The 23,740-nt window shown below is 44.7% G+C and overlaps 8 protein-coding genes across 8 annotated transcripts; 5 read left to right on the top strand and 3 right to left on the bottom strand.

Annotated features, from left to right (window-relative positions):
* Positions 1 to 532: 532 nt before the first annotated feature.
* PAAG_00449 (mitochondrial 54S ribosomal protein YmL7/YmL5) lies at positions 533 to 1,780 on the bottom strand (the record flags this gene model as incomplete). The annotated part of the gene is made up of 3 exons (XM_002797864.2): positions 533 to 656; positions 761 to 1,453; positions 1,527 to 1,780. 3 exons carry the CDS (start codon positions 1,778 to 1,780, stop codon positions 533 to 535), a joined length of 1,071 nt encoding a protein of 356 aa, XP_002797910.2.
* A 751-nt stretch (positions 1,781 to 2,531) lies between these two features.
* Positions 2,532 to 5,181, top strand: PAAG_00448 (ubiquitin C-terminal hydrolase family protein; the record flags this gene model as incomplete). The annotated part of the gene is made up of 5 exons (XM_015844019.1): positions 2,532 to 2,627; positions 2,806 to 2,907; positions 2,960 to 3,340; positions 3,433 to 4,090; positions 4,142 to 5,181. 5 exons carry the CDS (start codon positions 2,532 to 2,534, stop codon positions 5,179 to 5,181), a joined length of 2,277 nt encoding a protein of 758 aa, XP_015700354.1.
* A 679-nt stretch (positions 5,182 to 5,860) lies between these two features.
* PAAG_00447 (vacuolar membrane protein pep3) lies at positions 5,861 to 8,958 on the top strand (the record flags this gene model as incomplete). The annotated part of the gene is made up of 3 exons (XM_015844018.1): positions 5,861 to 6,077; positions 6,181 to 8,788; positions 8,874 to 8,958. The coding sequence occupies 3 exons, from the start codon at positions 5,861 to 5,863 to the stop codon at positions 8,956 to 8,958; spliced, it is 2,910 nt and encodes a 969-aa protein (XP_015700353.1).
* A 497-nt stretch (positions 8,959 to 9,455) lies between these two features.
* On the top strand, positions 9,456 to 11,769 carry PAAG_00446 (hypothetical protein; the record flags this gene model as incomplete). Its single annotated transcript, XM_002797861.1, has 7 exons — positions 9,456 to 9,725; positions 9,799 to 10,002; positions 10,089 to 10,150; positions 10,214 to 10,299; positions 10,339 to 10,900; positions 10,970 to 11,223; positions 11,249 to 11,769. 7 exons carry the CDS (start codon positions 9,456 to 9,458, stop codon positions 11,767 to 11,769), a joined length of 1,959 nt encoding a protein of 652 aa, XP_002797907.1.
* Positions 11,770 to 12,108: 339 nt separating this feature from the next.
* On the bottom strand, positions 12,109 to 12,926 carry PAAG_00445 (hypothetical protein; the record flags this gene model as incomplete). The annotated part of the gene is made up of 2 exons (XM_015844017.1): positions 12,109 to 12,147; positions 12,708 to 12,926. The coding sequence occupies 2 exons, from the start codon at positions 12,924 to 12,926 to the stop codon at positions 12,109 to 12,111; spliced, it is 258 nt and encodes an 85-aa protein (XP_015700352.1).
* A 2,671-nt stretch (positions 12,927 to 15,597) lies between these two features.
* Positions 15,598 to 15,873, top strand: PAAG_11108 (hypothetical protein; the record flags this gene model as incomplete). The annotated part of the gene is made up of 3 exons (XM_015846813.1): positions 15,598 to 15,649; positions 15,719 to 15,732; positions 15,820 to 15,873. The coding sequence occupies 3 exons, from the start codon at positions 15,598 to 15,600 to the stop codon at positions 15,871 to 15,873; spliced, it is 120 nt and encodes a 39-aa protein (XP_015703617.1).
* Positions 15,874 to 20,671: 4,798 nt separating this feature from the next.
* PAAG_00443 (hypothetical protein) lies at positions 20,672 to 21,362 on the top strand (the record flags this gene model as incomplete). The annotated part of the gene is made up of 2 exons (XM_015844016.1): positions 20,672 to 20,943; positions 21,110 to 21,362. 2 exons carry the CDS (start codon positions 20,672 to 20,674, stop codon positions 21,360 to 21,362), a joined length of 525 nt encoding a protein of 174 aa, XP_015700351.1.
* A 987-nt stretch (positions 21,363 to 22,349) lies between these two features.
* PAAG_00442 (hypothetical protein) lies at positions 22,350 to 22,694 on the bottom strand (the record flags this gene model as incomplete). Its single annotated transcript, XM_002797857.2, has 1 exon — positions 22,350 to 22,694. The coding sequence occupies one exon, from the start codon at positions 22,692 to 22,694 to the stop codon at positions 22,350 to 22,352; it is 345 nt and encodes a 114-aa protein (XP_002797903.2).
* Positions 22,695 to 23,740: the final 1,046 nt, after the last annotated feature.

The raw sequence follows: 23,740 nt of genomic DNA, 5'->3' as shown, positions 1-23,740 counted from the left end.
CCATGTCCATAGATATCAAACACGAAAAACCCGCTCAACGGTAGAAAGATCCGTACTTGACCGTTTTGTGACTTTCAAGAGATGAGGGCCGGGGGAGAACACGGTGACCTCGTAGAAGAAGTGAACGGAGAAGTCCACGGAGCTCTTATATCTACTGACTCTATGGATGGATTCATGGATGATTAACCGGAGAGCTATCTCTTATTATTACTACATCGTATCGTGTTATCCCGATGGAAAGTTAGGACAATTAAGTTAGTTGCGTTGTATCTGGAAAGTGCATCGCACGGGTATAGCTCTACAACATCAAGATAAAAGAAAATTGTCAGGCTATAGAGCATGAATAAATACAAGTAAATAGTTAGCAACATGCTCCCAGCCCATCCTAATAAAAGTACATGTGCATTATAACCAAAATGTGGGGCGGGGAAGGCCTCCAACAACGAAGAAGTAATGCAGATCAAAGGACCGCAGAAGAAAATCAGACACCCGGAGTGACAGGCTCTTTTGGAGTTGTTAGGTGTCGTTGATTCTAATTGACGTATTTCCCATGAAATGGAATGCCCATTGCGTTCAGGAGGAGTCGGGCATCACGGTCTGTTGTCGCGGTCGTGTGGATTGTTATGTTGCAGCCGGGTATCATGGCTGGTGGGTACCTATATAAATGCAAGGGAAAAGTTAGATATGTCCCATTTTCGCCAAAATAAAAAGCCCAAAATTGACGTTAGGCGAAAGAAAGAAAGGGCAGGCTTCAACGTACATATCATAATTAACCTCAATCTCAGGGAACAAAGACAACATATGCGGCTCAAGACCAAATGAAATATTCCCACTACTATCACCACTGCTCCCCTTGATGCCTTTCCAATCCTTAATTCTAGGCAGGACCACATCAACCAACTTCCCGAAGAAATGATACATATCTTCACCCCTCAGCTCAGCCGTAACGGCAATGTGCGATTTACCGGGAACAATTCCCCACTTAGCAATGCTCCCCTTCATCTTATGTGTCCGCACGCGCACATTGGATATAGCCTGTATCGCCATGCCAGCCACATGCAGCGGCGCCGACCCGCTTTCGACAACCTGCTTCACATAGCTGTGCAGCGTGATCTTGTCTAGCTTGGGAATATTTCGGAACGTTATGGGTTTGCGGAGGAGACGGAGAACGTCGCCGCCTCGGGGGCCGCGGAGGGGCCGGTTTGCATGGTATGGGGAGCTGTCGTCCCAGCCTCGAAGGCGGGGGGGGGAAGGGGGTGCTTTGAATCCGGGTGGATTGTGCACATAGCAGAGGGTAAGAATGTCGTGAGATATGGTGGATTCGTAGGTTTGCTCGACTCGGGGTAGGGTGAAGGGGCCTGGGATGAATTGGCGGGATGCGGGGTCCCAGGCTGGTGGTGGGCGGTGGGGGTGGAGGGGGCCACGGTCGAATTTTGGAGGGCGAAATTGGTAGCTGGATTGGATGGTGTGAGTTTCCGAGAGTTGAGATGAACTCAGCCATTGGTGTAGGGGAATTGGAAGCTTACCGGCTGGGGGGTAGTTGCTTTTTCCGCGCTTTGCTTCTGGCTATTGGATCGAACGCTTTGATCTCGTCCTCTGGCAGAGCAGATGGTTGGGAGAAGGTCGAAGATGTGTCGAGATCATCCGTGATCGTTTCGGGAAGAACGGCCGATGCGGACGAGGCATTGCGACGGCACGACGGGATCAGGTGGTTAGATAATGGAGTAGAGGCTCTGGGCAGCACCCTGTAAATCTTGATTGAGGGTTCACGGAGAGCCATTGCTGCCGCGTGGGATATGGATCGAGCCCGTTTCTTCGGACTTCGCTATAACAAAAAGTTCCGGAGACTTGGAGAGTTTTGAAAATTACTGAGCACGTGATTGTTAGCTGGGTAATTAGTCACAAAGTTTTGAGTTTCTTTAGGGAAGGCGCACGTTGGCCGATCTTGCCCTGGGAAAGTTCGACCATACGTCATCGTAACCTCAGATGGTCTTGGCTCCAACAACTTAGCAACTTCTGCAACTCCAACGTCCCCCAATGATCAGGGAGATATACCTACACTTCATTGCATATCGAAGAAGTGTTTTATCACGCACTCCTTGTTGGCTAGTCTTGCTGGGATATCCTTGTGGTTGTTTGTTTCGCTTGACCCAATATCTTACGAATTGACATCATAAGCCCCGCATAGCTCTAGATCTCTATGTTCTGCTTGGCTGGAGGGGTATCAGCTGAGGCGGGATACCTGATTCCCCCACAAACAGCGTCCCCTCCTGGCCATCGCCAGATTCATAATCGCGACAAGGTAAACCCTTTATTTACCCTTTTGTGCTATTGTTAATTATGCTGCCTGGTGGCAATTCGACTCCTGCTGACATTTTTCATCTGCTCGAATCTCGGCCACGATGTTTAAAGTGTAACACCGTTGAGAGCATGCCACTGGATAAAACCCAGCAACCATTTAAGCGCAACTCTTTTATTGCCGTTAATTCTTTATCCGTGAATGAAACACTGTAATAATTGGACGAACCGATATGACTGGAATTTCGGGATTCCTCCCCAGGAGAGACAAGCGAAGTAAATCGAGAAATGCATTTCCATCCAAGCGGCGAATTCCATTACGTTCTAATGTGAGTTATGTGTTGCAATTTCTGTTTTACTTTAATATTCTTTCAATCATCTATTCATTTAATTTTTATTTATTTATATAACCACCCCCCCCCCCCCCCCCCCCCCCTCTCTCTCTTTTTGCATCTTTGAAGAAGAGGCATCTGCACTGTTGGACGCGGACTGATCCATCCCCCCTAGGCTCCCAAGGCTGACCAAAAGCTTTTCGCGCCTTTGAAACTATTCTCAGTGGATAAATCAGATTTAAACCATACTATCGATGTTGGGAAAGAGGATTTAAAGGTGCGCTTTGAGATGTTACCGATACTGGTTATGTTCCTAACGTCCTTATTAGATTGAAGAGATACAAAACCAACTGCTGAAGTTAGGGGTTACCGTTCTAGGAGAATCGCAAATACGATATGCTCTCCGGTCTGAAATATCTCATGGTGATGTAGACGAAGCATTGGAATTTCTTTTGCTCCTTGAAGATTCCCTCCATGGCGTTATAAGTAGCTACAATCCTTCCATTAAGCTGCTTGGTGCTGAAAATCGGAATGGTGTTACATGCTATCTCGATGCCTTGCTCTTCGCAATGTTTGCACGTCTGGATTCATTTGAAGTTATCTTACATGACTCGTACGATGAAGAGCATGAGCCTCAGCAAAATCTATCCATGCTTTTGCGGTTGTGGGTAAACTTGCTGCGGTCTGGGAAATTGATAACAAAGGACATTGTTAGTAGCTCGTTAACCTTTTGCCAATCCATGGGAACCTCCTGTGTTGTTACCAACAACATATTACCACTAACATTGAAAATGCCTGGCAGACAAAGCAAGTCCAAGATGCATTAGCACAATGTGGATGGCATGACGCGGCCCAATCGCAGCAACAAGATGTATCTGAAGCTTTCACATTTATCACAGAACAACTTAATCTTCCTTTGCTCACGTTGAAAATGGACATTTTTCATACGGGGAAAGAAGAAGCAGGCAATGATCACAAGTACATAAATGAGCGACTACTACAGGTCGCAATTCCGACAGAGACAGCTGATAGCAAGTCAATAACTTTGGAAGACTGTCTTGAAGCATATTTCAACAACCAAATTGCTGTTAAAAGGTATCTGGATCGGAAATATACAGAAATGTCGGTATACTCGACAGATTCAGTGACAAAGGACGGCTTGATTTATATTGAGACAAGCGACCTGGAAACTTCGCCAACGTCCGATTCCCCAATTTCGAGGTCTTTCTCTGAATCCACGAAAGTGACCGATCCTCCTGTTTACATGTCACATACACCGTCACCAATACATTCGAAAGCACGCACGCGCTCATCGAGCATAATAGTAAATCGATTCATCCCCGAAGGCAATTCCAATGAAGATGGGGACAACACCAATGCGGTAACTCCCAATAAGGGGCGGAGAGGGACCTTCCGCAAAGAGGTCCTGCTACCTGCTTGGCAGATGTTTAGTTTAATTCGTGAGTTACTTTCCGTGTAATTGTAGGAAACCCCACTGATCAAACCAAAAGCCTGGTACACGGACAGTGTGCGGTGCCACGATGCAGCATCAGCAGTTGATTTTTCTTCCAAAAGACCGATTCTCGGAATATGTTTAAAACGATACTCGGTGCTTCCTAATGGAAATACAGTCCGCCTAGACACCTTTGTTGATATCCCTATCGAAATTGGACTGCCGTATTTCATACAAGATGATGAGATGGAAGATGGTGGTCCATTGTACAGGAATTTCAAACTTTCCCTTCAATCAGCCATTTGCCACCGTGGAAACTCCATTGAATCTGGTCACTATATAGCTTTGGCCAGAGGCACCCCTTCCGATAATCACGATGGTTCGATGTCCTGTCGTCACTGGATGCGATTCGACGATTTAACCGACGAAAGAATCACAATTGTCGATATAGAAAGTGCCATACGTGAAGAGTCTCCATATCTTCTCTTCTACCAAATAGTTCCTATTGACAGTGATAGTGAGTCGGCCTCCCGTGCGCGGCCGTCGAGTTCATATGGAGAACCAGGAAGTTTTGCAAAGGTATCATCTAAATCAAGCCTGGAAGGAATAAACTCCATAACTTCTGTCGTTGACGGTGGTAGAGAGGCAAAATCAAATGGTGCAAGTCCGGAAACTAATCTTAATCAACGATCTGACGCGAATGCTCTGTCAGCTCTCAATTCGACAAAGACTGTCCCCGAGAATGGAAAGGAAGCAGCTAGCGGTGGTGAAGAGGCCATATGTAGTATGTCTTCTTGTAGAAGCCTACCTATCTTAAAAGATTCCAGCTCAACAAGTCAGAACGAGCTAGAGCTGGGAAATAATGATGTTCCTCATTCTCATTCAACTGCCATGAATGGCACAATTATCACCGTTGAACGTATCCCGGATGGCAATTTCGAAGTGAACGGGGCCGATAGTTTCGATGGCGAGAAAAGAAAAAAGTCCAAACATGCGAAAGTATACAAGGAGAATACACAAAAGGTACCGAAACACAAGAATCATCATTCTCTCAAAAAACGAGGTGGAAAGCTGGAGAGGGAGTGTATTGTTATTTGAAAAAATGGGGATGGTTCTATTTGGGATTTACATTTTTCCTGTTTTTGGGTATGATTGGTGAAATTCCCAAGTCACTTACTTATGGCCGCATGCTTATGGCAATGGTAATAATAATGACCCTCAATACACCATCCATGCACCTCGTTATCTATCTGTTACTAACATTTTTTGGCGCTTCCCTCCATTTTCTTTCTGACAGGAGCTTAACTATTCATTTGAGAATAGGATTGTCACCAGCTCTACTGTATTAACTAGTGATAACGTTTCTTGGATTCAATCTGTTTTTCCATTTCTTAAGCCATTCATTGATGGAGGATGATTTATTTGGGCATCTTTTCTCCCTGTTTTGAAGTGAGCTATGACGATCAACCAAGCCCTTCTCTGACGCTTCAGCTCAATATGGCTGATCACGTACAATCACTCTGTCTGGCCACATCGCATTGATGTAATAATAGGCTACATGTGTATACAAACCCTAATGTCCACATCTTCCGAGGGAGCTCTGCAGAGCTCTAATTGTTCTCTCCTCCTATGGCTTACGTAATACTCATCCAATTACAGGAGCTCGGTCTTGGCATTTCCCAAAGGCTTCCTTCGAACATCTCGATCTGTATACACTTGATATCACAGCCCACAAGTCGCAAAATCGCAATGTTATATCTTTGAATCTCAGCGCATAATGGCGCTGGATGGATCAAGCGGCTACGTAGCTGCCAGCAGCTTGGCCAAACTCACAGACACCTCTGCGCCCATTTTCAATGTTGAGCGGGTTCAGCTTAAGTTCTCCATAGCGACGGACTTTGTTGCCGCGCAGGTTGCGAACAATGTTCTTATTCTTGCTCTAGCATCGAGGAGAATTTTGCGGATTGATCTCGATAATGCGGAGGATATCGATGGTAAGAACCATCCTTCCCTGGGTTGTGGCCTTTCTTTCCAAGATGCTCTCTTATTTGGTGGTTACTGGAGCTAACCATCACTTCCCCAACCCGAAAAATGCAGACGTTGATCTGCCCAGGAAGTCTTCGGAGACAGGTTTGATTCGCCGCATGTTCCTGGATCCTACCGCTTCACATCTTATCATCACAACTACACATGGCGAGAATTATTACCTCCATAATCAGTCCAGACAGCCGAAAGCCCTTCCCCGCTTGAAAGGTGTTTCCATCGAGAGTATCGCATGGAATCCTTCCTTGCCAACGGCCTCAACTAGGGAGATTCTAGTAGGTGCATCGGATGGGAATGTCTATGAAGTCTATATCGAACCGCTATCGGAGTTCTACCGCAGGGACGAAAGATATGTTAATTCAGTGTATAAGATCCCGGGATCGAGTGTTACAGGTATTTGGGTGGGTTTGGTCCCTGGAAGCCCGGATTACCGAAGTGTTATACTATCGTCCCATAGGAATATATTATATTTCATGGGCCGTGTGGGAAAACATGGTAAAGAAGGCGGCAGCTCGATATTTGCAGATCTGTTCCACAAGGAAGCTCCCCTTGTGCATGAGGTCTCAAGCGCATCCCTATCAGCGCCTTCGCTACTTGCTATGCAACCTGACCCTCCAGAGGATCGCTATGGTGAAGGGGAAAGCACAGGAAAACAGTTTGCCTGGCTCACTTCTCAAGGAGTCTTCTATGGAACAGTTCCAACGACGCCGTCAACCCCAGAGCTAGGAGAGCGTATTTTCGACAAGGCCAAATTACTCCCCAGGTCTATTCTGCCAGCATCAGAGTCTGCCAGAGGCGGCCGAAAATTGATCCAAGACCCGATTGAAGGGATGACTTTGACTCAGTGGCATATTTTGACTCTGGTCGAAGGTCGCATCGTGGCAGCCAACAGGCTAAATGGGGAGATTGTATATGACCAGGCCGTTCTCGAGCGCGGCGAAAGTTCTCTTGGTCTGGTATCGGATCAGAAGAAAAATACACATTGGCTCTTTGTTGGCAAGGAAATTTACGAAATTGCAGCCAACGACGAAGACAGGGATATATGGAAAATGTTTCTGAAGGAGCAGCAATTCGATGCCGCTCTGCGGTACGCCCGTGGCGCAGCCCAGAAAGATGCTGTGGCCACAGCATCTGGTGACTATCTTGCAAGTAAGGGCCAATATTTGGAGGCTGCCTCGGTATGGGGTAAAAGCAGCAAAAGTTTCGAGGAGGTCTGCCTGACCTTTATGAATAAAGGGGAACAAGATGCTCTGAGAAAATATCTTCTCACACAAATGTCAACCTACAAGAAGTCTGCAATAATGCAAAGGACGATGATTGCTAGTTGGCTCGTGGAAGTTTTCATGTCCAAGCTAAACTCACTCGATGACACCATTGCGACGAAAGCGGAGTTAGTGGAAGGGACAAATGCTGGGGAAACAAGAGATGCACTTAACAACGTACGGGCTGAGTTTCAGGACTTTGTTATGAAATATAAATCGGAGCTTGATCCGAAAACCGTCTATGACATCGTTGGCAGTCATGGAAGAGAGGAGGAACTGTTATATTTTGCAACTGCTATCAATGACTGCAATTTTGTCCTCTCATATTGGATCCAACGAGAAAAATGGAGTGAAGCTCTCAACGTCCTAAAAAAACAGACGAACCCGGATGTTTTCTACAAGTACAGCTCCGTACTCATGACACATGTGCCTCCCGATCTCGTCGATATACTGATGAGACAAATTGATCTCGACCCTCAAAAGCTTATTCCTGCCCTGTTGAGTTACAATAACGCTACTAAGGTCCCGCTTAGTCAAAATCAAGCCATTCGTTATTTAAATTTTATCATTGCCAACCATCCAAACCCATCGGCAGCGGTGCACAACACCTTCATTTCTATACATGCCTCCCACCCCTCTTCCTCGGAGGCTGCGCTGCTATCATACCTCTCCTCTCAACCGTCATCCCCTCCCCCTTACGACGCTGACTTTGCCCTCCGTCTGTGCATCCAGCATAACCGCGTCCAGTCATGCGTCCACATCTACACGACTATGTGCCAGTATCTACAAGCTGTGGAGCTTGCTCTAAAACACAACGACATAGAGCTGGCTGCATATGTTGCCGACCTCCCCAATGGAAATGACAAACTTCGCAAAAAGCTATGGCTCCTGGTAGCGGAGAAGAAGATCCGCCAACCAGGCACTGGAATCAAAGATGCAATTGAGTTTCTCCGTCGCTGCGAGCTTCTCCGCATAGAGGATCTTATCCCCTTTTTTCCGGATTTTGTCGTAGTTGACGATTTCAAGGATGAGATCTGTTCTGCGTTAGAAGACTACTCGCGACATATCGACAGCTTGCGTCAGGAAATGGACAATTCTGCGCATACGGCTGAGCAAATACAAAATGAGATTGCTGCACTTGATTTACGATATGCTATTGTGGAACCGGGGGAGAAATGCTGGATATGTTCATTACCGCTGCTTAGTCGCCAGTTTTTCGTGTTTCCTTGCCAGCATGCGTTCCATAGTGATTGTTTGGGAAAGAAGATACTTGAAGCAGCTGGGTCTGGCAAGAGGAAACGCATTAGGGATTTGCAGCTTGAAATGAGCAAGGAAACGAATACTGGAGGGAAACGGGAGAAGGTTATACGTGACCTGGATGGGTTGATTGCTGAAGCTTGGTGAGTTAACTGTTTCATCACACCTTATTGTCGTTAGATTTCAATTTTTAAGAGAAACGCTGCTGACATACTTGTATTCAATCAGTATTCTTTGTGGTGAATATGCAATCAAGCAAATTGATGAGCCATTCATCAGTGCTGCAGATAATAGGGACGAATGGGCGATATGATGTTTTAAAGCTTACCGCATTCTGTTCAAGTTCTTAGGGGGTGTTTAACTAGCGATCCCTTTTAATTCCCTCACTGGCGTTCAACCTATCTATGTATGTCATATTCAGATTCTCAGTATTTGGTGTATATACCTCAATTCCATCTTTAGACAATCATTCCAATATAACCTACCCACCTATTAATATACGCGCATATACTTTAACCCATGTATGGAATAGCGCAACCAAGCCTTGAAAAGGTGCATTTGGATATGGGTTTATGCTAGACCGCGTTAGGAATAGTATCCCTCGTCCACCATCCATGGATTCTCCATCGCAGAAGCTGCCAATGAGGTCTGTGAAATATTGCTACGTAGGTGGCGTTGCGGCCAATTGCTGCTTGCTCTCCCAACAATTTAATGTCAGTTCCTTGGACATTAAATCTAAAATGAAAACAATCATCACACATTATATTGCCAGGTCGGGGATTTTGGATATCCCGAACAGAACCACCAGCAATGGCTGAGAAGGACTCGACAACGAAGCACAACCCTGTCCCTATCCACAAGAAACCAGAGGAGCAAGTCTCAACAGCTGAAGCTACCTCATCTGCCCAAATAGAGCAAGTCGAACATGGGTTGGCTGAGAAGGCGGCGCAGAAAGTGCTCCGGGAAAACCAGAGAGCGGATTCAGATCCTCAGGGGCGATCCCCGACAGGCACAAATGAATCTCCTGTGAAAGGGCTCTCAAACGAGGACCTTTGGATGTTAATCAGGTGGTTCAACGATGTAGGTTCATGTAACCTATTGGATCTCGATCCATGGTCGAAACGGGTGGGAAATGAGATCTAAAATGTCGCAGCAAGTCCACAACGTCAAAGCCGTGCCCGCCCCTCCTCCGGGTGATTTCGACCTATATAGGACAAAGGAGGAAGGTTTCTCGCCAGATACGCTCAGGTCTGCCATTGAGCGGTTTTACGCAATGGTAGTAATTGGCTCATTAACGTTTCCAAACGTTTTGTTCGACTGCGTTCGTGGAAAGAGACTCGGCGAACAGCAGCGTTCTGTGTGGTAAGTAGTAAATAAACATTAAAACCGGGTAGTTAAACGTTAGAGTTGCCTTGCTAATTAATTCTCAAATCTCCTACCAAGGTCTATTTTGCTGCTTGGGTCCTGGACCTTATAATACCAACAGCTCTCAGCACGCTGCTTGTGTTAATTTTATTTCCTTCATCTCAAATCCTACTATTTCCTCCGGTACCAGTAAGTCTAGTCAGTTCCGAAACTGGCGGTGCTCAACAACCGAAAGTTGGTGTAGTGGGATCAAAGGGCACCGTCACAGGCGCTCCCGAGAAGTTCAAGGGTGAAGCAGTCGAGTAAGAGGCCAGCAATTTGGTTTCAGGTGCCTCCCGTCTGGCTTTGGAATGCGCTGGTGGAAAATATGACGACGAAGCGCAAGCAGATGACGAAAATGAAACCTCATCTTTAGGAGATCCTGCGAACATCGCGTCTAAAACAGCAGATGCGGCAACCGCTTCCCGTGGCGGTATGCCCAGTGAGGAACATGACAAGACTAAGGAGCATATGATGGAGATTATCCGGGAAAAGGCAATACAGATAACGGTGTTGATTGATGGTTTTTCGGATGTATACGAAAGACTCAGCAAGTATGCCATTGTTCGCACAATTAGTTCCCAACAGGGGGAATGTTTCGCAGACATTCTGACTGGCAGTGCCCTTTCTCCAAAACCCCCGTTCATATCGAGTTGGCCTCGAATACGAATAGCGCTTCTCTTAAGTTTTGCGACTGCAGTTATCCTGCTAACACCAAGTTATATATTCATCAAAACAGGCACGTTTCTTGCGGGATTTGGTTTCTTTGGGGATCCGATTATCGGTAAAGCCACAGGACTATTGGATCGGAAGCCACGCAATCCGACGCAGGCGAAAGGGGAAGGAGGAAAGTAAGTTAGCAATCAATTTCCCTTCCAGAGTGAGAAGCACGAATGAGTCTCTAAGCCATCCCTATGTAGCCTCATATTTAGAGGTGTACCAACAAACGCTCAACTTACCCTTACCATCTTTCGAATTGGAGAAGCGTGCGGCTATCCCGTCCCAGCTCCTCCCGTTTCTTTGAAATCAAAAACATCAGAGTCTGTTTCCACAGCAGAGGAAGAACTACCTCAGGAGTTCTTAGATGCTGACATCAACCCAGAATCGCCAGAAAATTCCAGCGAAACCGGAGAGAAATCCCCAGCCAAGGCGGAGCCGGAAAAGAAAACCTGGGGTACTACGATTGCTAACTTCTTTAGAGGAGCCACTGAGGCCGGAGTTGAAACGAAGCTTGCTTATGATTACACTAAAACCGCTCTTGGGTCAATGGCTTCTAAGCAGTATCTTGGAATACTTCGCAAGAAACGCCAATCTTCACAGTCGACCTCACCCACGACATTTAGAGCAAGCAAGGTACAAGGGGCAGAAGGGAGCTATCATCATCGCGTCGCCTCCTTCAACGCAACCATTAATGCTTTATTTTACCACCGAACCGGGACAACAATCCAAGGACTTTAACATCGAAGAAGGGAAGAAGAAAGGGACTATCTTGTTTTCAATTTCAATTAATGAAATTCAAGTATTGAAGAAGATTAGTGTTATGGGATGGACAGAGAAACTGCTTGTGGGATGGTCAGAGCCTAACAAAGAGGTGGTTGACGGTTTGGCGATCTCGGGGAAGAACGCGGAGCAACAGTATCAAGTCACAGCAATCGGGCGAAGAGACTCTCTGTTTAACCGTCTCATTTCTATGAACGGAACATTTTGGGACATTTATTGATCCAGGTGATAAAGAAGGGTGCAAGAATATCATTATTTTTCTTTCCGTTTCCTCTGTTTCTCGACCAATGTTAGAGACACCTTCAATTCCCCTTTGGTGCAGAAGCATAGTCACCAGATCCCGTTTGTTATCTTGGGCAATCCATTTGCCATAATAGTTGTTGGATTTTAGCTATTAGCCATTAGCAAATCGCCAACAATCCGGTGAGTGTCATACCTTAAGAGTCTTTTCAATAACCGAATTCTCAATTTAATCTTCCATACGGAGTGTCTGTCAAAAGCATCTACGGAATGGAAAAGTCACATGATCTTAATTTTCTATGATCACGTTTACCAGACTTCACTCCGCAGACATGACATGCACATCGTTGATTATTTCCTATGAAGTATGTTCTTCGGTATATAGATATCATGTTCACCGTACTTACATATGCTCATGTCCATCCTTCGATTTATCTTGTATTTCTCAATATTCGAAGCGTTAACCTTCGAAATCCCTGCATACGGATGCGACAAATGATTGCAGATTGTGCATATATTGACACCAAAAAAGAAGGAAGAAAAAAATGTGGATATACCTAGGGCATTCATCCAGCCCTGATCGCTGTTATCCAGGATGTCCCGATTTTCAGTGATATACATCCCTTGCATTAATCATACATCTGCATTGACACCAGCGCATCCCCAAGTCTCAGTTTTGCATTCAAGCTTTAGCTTGAATGGAAAGGGGGAATCACCATCTCTTGCTTTTACACTTCAATCCCGCTGTGGCTGGCGTGGGCTTCTCTGCTGGTGAGGGCGGGAAGATAGATACATCTGACTGTTATCCACTCAGGTTGAATGTAAAACTGACTGTCCGGAGCAACTACAAAGCGCCAGGCCTAACTTACTTTCACGGCAGGAACTGCAAACCCAGTTCTTGTAAGGACTGCATTTTACATCTTCAGTGTTGATGATTTGCCTGATAGAAGGTGGCATAATTGACGACTGATTGAGAATTTTCGAGTCACTTGCAACCCAATGGTTTGCGTGTGGGCTTGCTAAGGGCATGTGTTGAGGCCGTGTGTACCATTTTGACTCCCAGTGTGAAGATTGCCTGGGCTCTTGGGCAAGGTCGTTGACGGTTCCCTCGATGATACAGGCACAGTGCGGACCCATTAGGGATACAAGAGCCACAACAACTACTCCAGGGTGATGTTGTCCTTTCTGATTAATAAGGGCAGCCCTCAGTTTACAGGGTTGGGCAGAATTTCACCCTCCAGACCAACAAGATGGAGGTGCATCGTTAACTTTATGAGCTGAGTTGTGAGCTCTGCAGCCCATTTATCCTAAGCTTCGATATCTGTCTCCTACCACAAGCATCACCAACCTTATGTTGTCACTATTCTTTACCAAATTCGGTTCACGCATATACGAAAAAGCACTCCACAGGTGCATTGCAACTCCCAACTTTCAAGTAGCGCGAGACTAAAAGGGACAGTGCTCTTTGCAGTAAAAGGCTTGTGTGGAGCAAGGGAACTTCCCGAGCAGGTATCAGACGATTCTGTTACTGTGACCTTCTGTCCTGCTTGTCGCTTGAAATCCATAAAGATGGCGATTTAGCCATGCACTCATATTGAACACATGGAACCATCATAACAGAACATACGTTTGATTTATCACTCCGCAAAACCACTAGCAGTTGTTATATCAGACAACGCGGCACGTACTGCCTTTGTGCGGAATATATATCGAATGGAAACAAATTTATCCCTCCATGGCGATGGTGCCTAAGGTCGGAATTACACAGCACTCTCTAATCATGAGTTTATCAGAACGACAGACATGCGAAAGAAGATCTAGAACCGTTAGAAGCCAATAATCTCCGTAGCTCGCCTAGTTTTGTCCCTAAGCTTCCTAAGCTCCAGTTCGTATTTGCCAACATGGTGCGTGTGCATTAATATGATGGACGATAAGCTTGATTTGTCGATTCCAGAGAACAAGGGCGACATCGGCCGCCCCAAGATCAGTGAGATATATCTCAACTCAAAAACTGGAGCGAGGGTGGCACCACTCCTGATCGTGGTTATGCAATCTTGAAGTATATAATGAATGGGTCAAGATGTTGTCATCGTTAATGGTAGTTACTTGTCGTTTTCCTTGAGCTTTCCTCGGGTATGGAATTGGGGATCCTGGGGAGCTGATCAGACGGCCGGCACAATGAATTGATTTCAAGAAAGATAAAAACAAACTCGAAAATATTCACAATAGCCGGGGGAAGAGACTTCCTGTCAACCAAGTCTGCCTTATTGAATACTGATTGACCCCATGATCAAACGGTCGGTCCTCTTTAAGTTTCCGCAGTTTTAAAAGTCTCGTTGCTGGGAACCTTGAAGAAATCCTGATTTGAACCTTTAAACCAATCCATGCTAGATCTTCTTCCCGCCAAAGCGACTAGAATAATAATTTAAGCATCTATAAAGCTGCTTTTTTTTTGGCTTTTTTTTTTTTCTTTTAACTTTCTCAAATCATGGGGATAATCCTTCACGTCCCCAGCTTGGAAGTCCCTGAGGAGAGAAAGGGTTGGGAAGTGGTCGTGTGAGGCGCCACTGACGAAAGTTAGTTACATTGACACTCGAATTTTTGTGTCATCATGATCTTCATCGATTCATACTCAGCCATCTTGCTGGTCAATCGCATGAATAATATTCGACTATTATTCTTAATTTTATTGAAGCCGTGGATTTGGAACTTTGACCTGACAGACCGGTAATTCGTGGCAGGACAGGCATTGTTATTTCCCGGTCCGCCTCCGTGTTCGTGATGTGAATGCAACGACATACCAGCAACCAGGCATAAGGCACATCCGCCTGTTAACTATGTGTTCCCACCCCCCAGAAGGAAATAAAAATGCGCTTTCAAACCTGTCCACCAATAGGTGTTGTGGCCCTTGAGCCATGGGGACATGATTTGGAGAAAGAAGCTGCATTTCTGCCCAATGATATGACAACAATCGAAGCATTTTTCGATCCCCAATCGAACCACAAATGTTGACAGGTCCAGCTTCTCTTGGAGGCATGAAGGATGTGCATAAGACAGTGCAAGCTGCAACTTGCAAGTCGCATATGCATATGCAAAGTATCACCAATCTCTAGCGCATGTTGAAGGCTGTTCGTTGGTCCGTCTCTCCTGCTTTTCACGCGAGTCGCAACGTTCACACGGAGTTTGTTCCTTATTTTTCTGTGATATGCTGTGCTATGAAATGTGCCGCGTAGTGCTGCAGAGACCAGGATTTGATTTGTGCGAAAGATGTTGGATATTCTGTGTCCCGATTTGTTTTTAACACACCCGTACCCTTTCTCATTGCCCAACATGTCAACAAGTTTTGCGTAAGTGTGTGTACCGCATAAATAGAACATCTATGCGTGATTGATCGAATTTGTTGATCCCATACAGCAGGTATATACATACCAGGTACTCAGCGGCTGTTGTATTCCAAAAATGAAATATGAAGATCGAAAGAAATAGGAATGCGATACTTCATCCCAAGCCCCGGAGCGTCACTAAATTACATCGGTCTTGGCAGCTGATAATTAGTTATATCGCAAGATTTTGGGGAAGGCCTTTTGGGCGTCCGTATGAGGTCCGCATGTGGTTCCCATGAGCTCAACGCTCAACGCATCATGCTTAAGCGTACTCCGTTCCTTGACGGCTATTGTTATCACAGACCACCGGTTAGCATATTTCTCACGGCCGATTCTATTTTTCCAAGTCCACTGGAAGTTTCACACAAGCAGCGATATCCAATAACTAGTTAATTGATCATCTCCCCTCTCACGACCCATGAAGGATGCTCGCCGGCCACACGTCCCCAACGACTTTTGTGCAGAAGCAGAATTCCAGTAAGTCAAAGCTTCGAGGATCATGCGTCTTGCACAGTTAAAACGACAACTAATTCGCACTTACTATAGTTCTTGATCAACGGGTTAGTTGATCAGTCGACTTGGCTTTGAAACAAAAAAGCGGTCAATAATACAAGAAAAGTAAAGCAAGATTATTTACACCACGTCAGCTCCAAGGAAGAATTCAACAACAACAACAACAACAACAACAACAACAACAATGATACTCTTGGCACCCATAAGATATGTGGATGTAAAACTTGATTTCCACCGTCCAACAAAAAGGGCGGTGCTGTGTCAAGGAATGCACTGAAACAGCGTCCCCCCGGATCCCCGAAACGACCTAGAAAACTGAAATCCAAGTCAGCAGCTTGTAACAGCTCACCGAGGCATTAAATGTCTTAGGGCATTTAATGAGCCATTGGCCTTCCTGGTCAGAATTAAAAAGCATATTTTCGTTGCAAGGAACAACTTGGAAGTGTATTAATTGACACATGTTGCTACACATTAAGATGTAACGAAGGCCAGCATTGCGCCCACCTGTAAGGTAAAGTGAACGGTAACTGGTGCACAAGGACGCAAATATTTTTCTTCCCCCTTCGCACAGCACTAACTAATTTGTTTATTAGCATTCAGGATTGCATCTACAGTCATATAGGGCGGCAGGGGGGAGGACAGCCAAAATGCATGCATAGTCCTTTTCTAACCAACTCCAGCGGCTAGAATATTTATATCAGCTCTAATTGTCGCGTGTGACATGGCTAGGGAGCACCAGCAGGAGCACCAGCTGCAATGCCATTGTAGACCCTGCCTATTATGCAGACGGTGGTGGGTACATACGTCTAGGCCCTGTCGGCTCTGTTCTTCTGGAAAACCAACTGTTATATAAAAAGAATTCTCCATGGGCTCGGTTGGAGGATCCATATCTATTCCCCTTTAGAGCTTCTCCGGTGACATCAGACGGCATTTGCGAAGCGTACGAGATGATCCAAGCATATAACTGAAGACCTCGGCCAGGATTAAAGAGAAAAAAGAACCTTTTTTACAGGAGGGGGAAGGGGTTTATGGAACTCAGTCCAGAGCAAAACCAATTCAGCATCGTGTAGTAATACTTGCATATTTCTATTTGTGACGTCGGAGCCAATGCGATGGCCTGGCAGATAACTAAGGATGTCTCTGATCATAAAGTATATTATACCATACTTGCTCACGTTAACTATCTGTATCATTCAATCCATTAAATAAGCTTACGTCGAAGAATAACTATATTTGGACCCAAAGAGCATCCCAAAAACCTTTCAAAGAGCAAATATAGAATATTAGGTTTGATAGTCGGGGCGCGATAGCAGCAAGGACCTTTTCTGGCCTACACTACCCAGCCCTCTCATCTTTAACCGCTTGACCTTTTAGTTAACTAACGGAACGAAATTCCCAACCGAGCAGCGGGACACCCATCTCTGTATGCATAGTGAATTTATCAATCTACTTTTAAAGTGTCAGAATGCCATTAACTCACAATAAAAATAAAAATAAACTATATAAAAATAAGAGGACAGAGTTGAATTTACAATTATTTTCTTGGAAAATAAAGAAACTACCTCTATTCATAATGCTGTAAAGTTCCATAATGATTCATACTTTACCCTTATCTATTAATAAATGATTGCTTTTCATATAACCGGGATCTTATATGCAAATTCACATTAATACTTTGCAGCTGAAGAGAAAATACTTCTCAACAACTACTAAATTTGACTTAGTAAAAATTGTTCATTAAATCTGCTTTATAAAATATAATAAATTATCTTTAATTATATGAGATTTTATAATCTCTTTCTCTTACACTAAAGCTTTAAACTTAATAAAACACTGCGTAGCGCTTTAAAGCCAATTCTTATAATAATATAATATAATTAAAATATAAGAAATATTTAATATGATTAAATTTATAATAAATTTATATTAAAATATAATTAATTCATAGAAATATTATTTAAAAGTAAAAATTACTGAGAATAAATGATGAAAGAAAGATAAATATACAAAATAGAATATTTTGAGAAATATACAAAACTTGAAATAAAGAGATAAAGAATAAAACAATAAATAAAGTTAAAATGAAAGCTTTAATAGAAAGTATATAAAAACTGATTGATTAAGTTAGATAAGTAACTTAATAATAAAATATATATATATTCTTAAAAAAATATATATAAATTTAAAATTTATTATTCTTTACAATCTCTTTGTTTAAAAGCGTTACTAATTAAATTATATTAATTTAATTTTTATTTTATAATATCATAATTATAAGAAATTTATAAATATATAAATAAAAAACTATTGAATATATATAAAAAGAGAATAATTTTAATTTAATATAGTTTAAATTTTTTTTTTTTTTTAAATAAATTCTTTTTATATTGTTGTTGATAAAATTCCAATTAAATTTAATACTAGAGATAAAATGAATTTGTGTCTTACTCAGATCAAGGTCTCCCCCCCCCACTTGATTGGGAATTGGTTAATTAGCTTTATTTATTATCACTTTAACTACTCCAGGTACCAGTTGAATGAGTACCCTGGCTCTGACGAAGCAAACTCTAAACCTCGGCACATCTTTCCTTGCAAGTCAAAGCTAGCCAGCTGCAAGCAAAAGTCTGGAGTGAACCACTGGACAAAAAGGGCAACTGACAATTTAACAGTCACCCGCGGAAACTGGCAAGGCACATAAAGAACATGTAAATATCATGTCGTTATTATTGAACATGTTACGCATTGTGAAAGCTGCTGAGTAATCCATCCTTTGTTTGCTATGGGAGAGGTTTCGGGATGTTGGACCGTGGCTACGTGGACGGGAAAGTGGGGAATGTGATGTAGTGGAGATAGCTATCTCCAGACAGTTTATCACTCATACTCTTCCTTATCAGCCCGAAATCCGAAGACGTGGAGAGCTACACAGTGGTCAAATGGAGGTTGTCAGGAACTCGACCCACAATGAAATTTGAGTAATTTATGTATGACCTTTCATCGGGCGGGCGGATTGAGCTCAAGTGATAACAGTTGTTTGTTTTAGTGTCGATGGACCAGAGCTGGTGAGAAGGAAGGAATGGTAAGAATGATCGTCTAGTGTTTCGGAGGTTTTCTCAATACTGGTGCCAGTTTAATCACTTGATCTTCGTCGCAGATACAGGACGGATCCATAGAGAGCTAGGATATGCCAAAATGAATCCCCAACCAGCACGCAAAGTGACAGAAATAGTACTATGAGTGATGGGATCTGCAAACGTATCCCTATAGTATGGTGACGATTGTCGATACTCTCTATCCATGGGATCTCTCATGAAGCACATCAATCTTCGAACCTTTTTTTTTTTTTTTTTTTATCAAGGACAGTTTGGGTTTTGAGCTCCAGTGGATGGCTCTCCCAGCTCACTGAAACCGAGCTTTTTAAACAATGTCTAACTAACTATGGTTCGAGTCCGGGAGCATCAAAGAGTTCCACGGTTTTGTGCGGGGCACATCGAGGAAAAATGATGTGAATACGTCCTCGGAAATCATTCTCCGCGAAACTAAGGGTCTGCTCCTGCACTCGTGATAATATCCCGATTGAGCTAGTGATTAGCTAGCCATGTGTAGAAATTAATTGGATCCATGGATGGGATGTGAACAACGTTGGGTGAGAGATCAGCTCTCTGTCTGAAAATTCAACTCCAAAATCCCAGGCGTCAAAGGTGTGGATCAACATATGAGAGATACGGGAATGTCATTTTGGACCCTTTGGAGGTTGAACCAATAATAGGGCAACGGCAAGAGACGCTTAGAACGGGAAATGCGATCTTGAACCTCTACTAAACCTAAACCTGCAAGTTGCGAGGATTCATAGAACATCCATAGTTCAAGGAGAATAGAGAACTAATGATAAACAGTTAAGATAGAAACATAGAGTGTAGGCGAATCCTCAAATGACTCGGCGAATTGTAATTGCTCAACCGCGGCAAGGTGACCTCAGTAGAGCCTTGGGAGAACTTCGAAATGGTTTAAATATGGTTTTCGAGACCTTTGGTGACAGCTATTAAGAAAGTGTGGTTAGTGTAGAAACTCTGCCTCAGATTGAACTAAAAAGAAACATACTCGAAGAAACGCTTTACTGTTCACTCCACTGTTCAATCTTTCAACGGATTGACCTAGTATTCGGTGACTTGTCAAACAAATAGAACACTAGACCCGGTTTCAATTGAGAAGGTCGAGCCATGTTAAAACCAACAACACCATAACAAGCGCAAGAAAGAGAACAGAACTCTTCATTCGCCGTTGCAGCATGATGGTGTATCTCAGTTCACAATAGGCAAGACTCGAGGCAAAATTATTTTTTGCCCATTCTCGACTAGGTAGCTCAGCCCAAACGTATGATTCCACGTTTCGGAAGTTAAGCAAGCAACTTAGGACGGGTGGCATGAGACAAAATGATGGTTGGTGATCTCTGTTGGGGAATGTATGGCATTAGATCCACTTCCCCCGTCTTGCCTCGTCCACGTAGCCGATCAACGCCCAAGGTAACGCACGCGCACGGGGGACAGGAAGAGGGGCGGGTTGTTTGGTATCAAGATGCTGAATTCTGCAACTGGCGTCTCAGGTGCATCTTTTGCATTTTTTGCATCTTTTGCTTTTGCATGCGTAGGCCAAACTAACCACTGCGCCCCCAAGCGGATCGTTTCATGAAAGATGGTACCTGGGCAAGTACTATTGGAGGAAAGGGACCTTGGGAATTGCTGGGAGGAGGAGCAAAGCGCCAGATGAAACTTGCCAATCAGATGGAGGGGTAGTTTTATAGCTGGGTTGAAAAGTGAGGGTAGAAGTTGTTGTTGTTGTTGTTGTTGTTGTTGTTGTTGTCAAAGAGTAACTTGACAGAGCAACCAGCGAGTAGGAAGCAGCAAGCAGCAGGAATTTGATGGACGTGGTTGTCCTCGCCCCAATCTCATCATTCCTTCAAGGTCCAGCATACTGCGTAAAGAACTGTGCATGAGTGAGTTTCTTCGATGGCAGCCTGCCTTCCCTCAACGAACCGCCCGAAGATTATGGACACAGGGTCTTAACGCTTTCCGGCCAGGCGGATGTTTATGCTCACGAATTACCCCACTTCTCCGCATGTCAACAACTAACTACCTACCTCAAGTGAACGAGTTTGACATAAGTTTAGCCTTAGGATTCGACCGCGAGAAGTCCTATCGTCAGTCATCTATTTGGTTTGAACTTTTGATGCAGAGCAAAGAGCAGATGGAGCTTCGCTTCCAGTTATATGATTATTAGGGTTCTCGTGGAACCTTTGCAAGCTTGTCCAACCACTCATCAAACAACGCACCCCCCCCCCCCCTCGGCCCCGGCGCGGAGTCCTTTCCCATGGACGGCTTTTCTACTGTATCTCCCTCATTTAGCGCTGGCGTCATAAACCTAAATTAGCACCGCAAGTGCACCAATGAAACTAGCCCAACACCCAACAACCAATGGCTTCTCCAATTTGCTGGCCCCAACCAATGGTTTGATGAACTCTGTGCTGCAGGGTATTAACTACCTGGAGCTAGTCTCAAGCGGGCGATGGCAGCCTGCACCCTGGACAGTTGTAATAGAACTCGATGGACTGACTTGTGGCGTGGAAGCCGCCAGGTGGAAAAGGAAAGCCGTAGAACCCCGTCTCAAACGCGAACAGCTTTAGCGTTGTTCAAGGGTAAAAAAGGAACGGCCGGCAGGTCGCAGTATGAGGCGGCCTGTCCCCGACTTTCCCTCCTCATATAAGATACAGTGCGCTAAGCATCCGGCCCCAGCTGGCCCAGCTGGGGCAGCTAATGCAAAGAGCACATTATTACTACATATATGTACATTGTATTATTATTACGGGCATGCTTGCAGGCCCCACACACAGATCCACTAATGCCAGTTGCACTGTAATCCTCAAGTAGGGCCAGACCAGCTCAACCCCCCCCCCCCCCCCTCCCTTTTTGCTAGAGACACACATCCCCATCACTTTCGGACAGACCATTTTTAGGCATTGGATTCACAGGGGCTAGCTAGGTATGGCTGGGATATCTGCTGCTGTTATTATTTAGTTGCTGTTGTGTTGGTTGGGGGGGAGGGTAAGCCGATTCACTAGGCTTCTGTGCCAGGTCATAACAACAAACATATGAAACCATTACAGAAACTGTGGATATTGAACTTGAAGTAAACAAAATCATAGTAACATTATCCTGCTGCCACTGCATAATCGGAATGTAACCACGCCCACATCCCTTCCTGGGGGCAAAGGTGTCTTGAGTAACTTTTCGTAGAACCAATGTATTGAGACAGCCATGTTATTGCCAAAGCCCTAAATGCACGTTCCAGAAACTGGAGACCCATCCATGGGCGTGTCAATTGTGTCATTTCTGTGGTGTCTGGTTGCTCCTCCTTGCAAGGGAGAGCGTGCGTCGGCTTGGGGTGGCGGGCTTAGACTTAGTTCCACGCGCCCCTTTGCTATTCGACCACATTCTGCAGGCTTCTGCTGCGTTGTGTCAGCAGGTACATAACGTTCTCTTTGGGGGTACCTGAAGGGAACCGCCACTGGCTGTACTTCCACATCACCGTGACTGGTAGCTGAAGTACTGCCCAGGTACCCATCCCGACCACACCGCCCACGAGGCAAGTTGTTAGTCACCTCAACCTCAGACTAGTTAGTTAACTCCTTCCCCGGATCCTCAGCGTCATCCCCCTTCTGCTCTTCTACTTCTACGTCTCCTTCTTCTTCTTCTCCTCCTCTCTCCCTCTCTCCCTCTTCCCTCTTTACGCTCCATCTCTCATCACCATCACTCATCCGCAACATCCTCATTTTCCTTGTCTTCTTCTTCAGGCCTTTCTCTTCACCTTCCTCTTCTCTTCCTCTTCTCTTCCTCTTCTCTCCCTCTTCTTCCCCTCTCTCCCTATCGTATATTCCCGAACCACCTCGCTCTCCTCCCTCTCCCGATCCGCCTCGTCCGCTTATCAATCTCATGTTCCAACTTGGAGGATCCGGCATAAGAGTGCACTAGTTCAGCAACGACTAATCAACTGTCCTCAACGGTTTATTCCCTGATTCCCCTTCGTTATATAGTAGTGCACGGCTATACTCCGTCCTCTCCTCATCTGCCGAAGCACGTAGCGTCTCCCCAACGGCCTGATACCCAGCTCTGTTTACCCCGTTGGTCTTCGTCAACCGTTTTACCAGCAAAAGCCTGTGAATTGTTTACTTTCTGCTTTCGGTCGGTTGAGCCTTCGAACCATTGAGTAAACCGACAATCAATCAAGAAGCTCGTTGCTTGGCAACACAGCTGGCACAGCAAAACAATACCCCAACTTCGACTCCGTGCTTCGTGATTCGAATCATCGAACCAGCACCTCCACCATCATCAGATGTTATCCGTTCGACAAGTCTATCGATAACAGACCTTCGAGTCATCAGTGACAGTCTGCTACACAGGTATTTTGGACACACAATTCACTCTGAATGGTATTTGACGTTTGAATCTTCGTGTTGTCTGAAGCTTAGGCCAATATTGCCTGTGTCACCCTCTGGATCTGTTGCTCATCGTCTTCTGTTGTGGTTGTTTGTATGGGTTCTTTGTCCTCGACAAAGACAAGTCAAATTCAACAGCAACTTTTTTTGCCTCATGAACCTTCTGGCCAGGTGTCTCGAGGTTCTCTAAATCCCATGCGCCCTTCTAATTTCAAATTTCCTTTACGACATTGTTACGCAGCGATTTAATTTCAAACTCTCCTCTTATCTCCTCGACCGTCGGACTTCCAACCGTCGACTCTCTTCCTCTCCTTACTCCCTTTTCCTTTTTCGAACAACCAGCCTTTGATGACACCCACCGATGCTATCCTAACGGTCTCTACCTATTTCTTACTCTCTTTATGCTTTACGGCGGTACCGTAAACAATCCACTGTCCCAAGTCGTGGACGACAATATTTCTTTTGTATTCGCCACCGATCTCGAACATCTTGTATGAACCTCTGATTCCAAATTACGGTGTCTTACTCTCGTCCTTTTCTTTTTCTTTTCTGTCTTTCTGTCTCGGGTG

This window comes from Paracoccidioides lutzii (assembly GCF_000150705.2).
Source record: "Paracoccidioides lutzii Pb01 unplaced genomic scaffold supercont2.1, whole genome shotgun sequence".
NCBI lineage: Eukaryota > Fungi > Ascomycota > Eurotiomycetes > Onygenales > Ajellomycetaceae > Paracoccidioides > Paracoccidioides lutzii.
The sequence above is the reverse complement of the archived record's forward strand: the minus strand, read 5'-3'. Positions and strand labels throughout refer to the sequence as shown.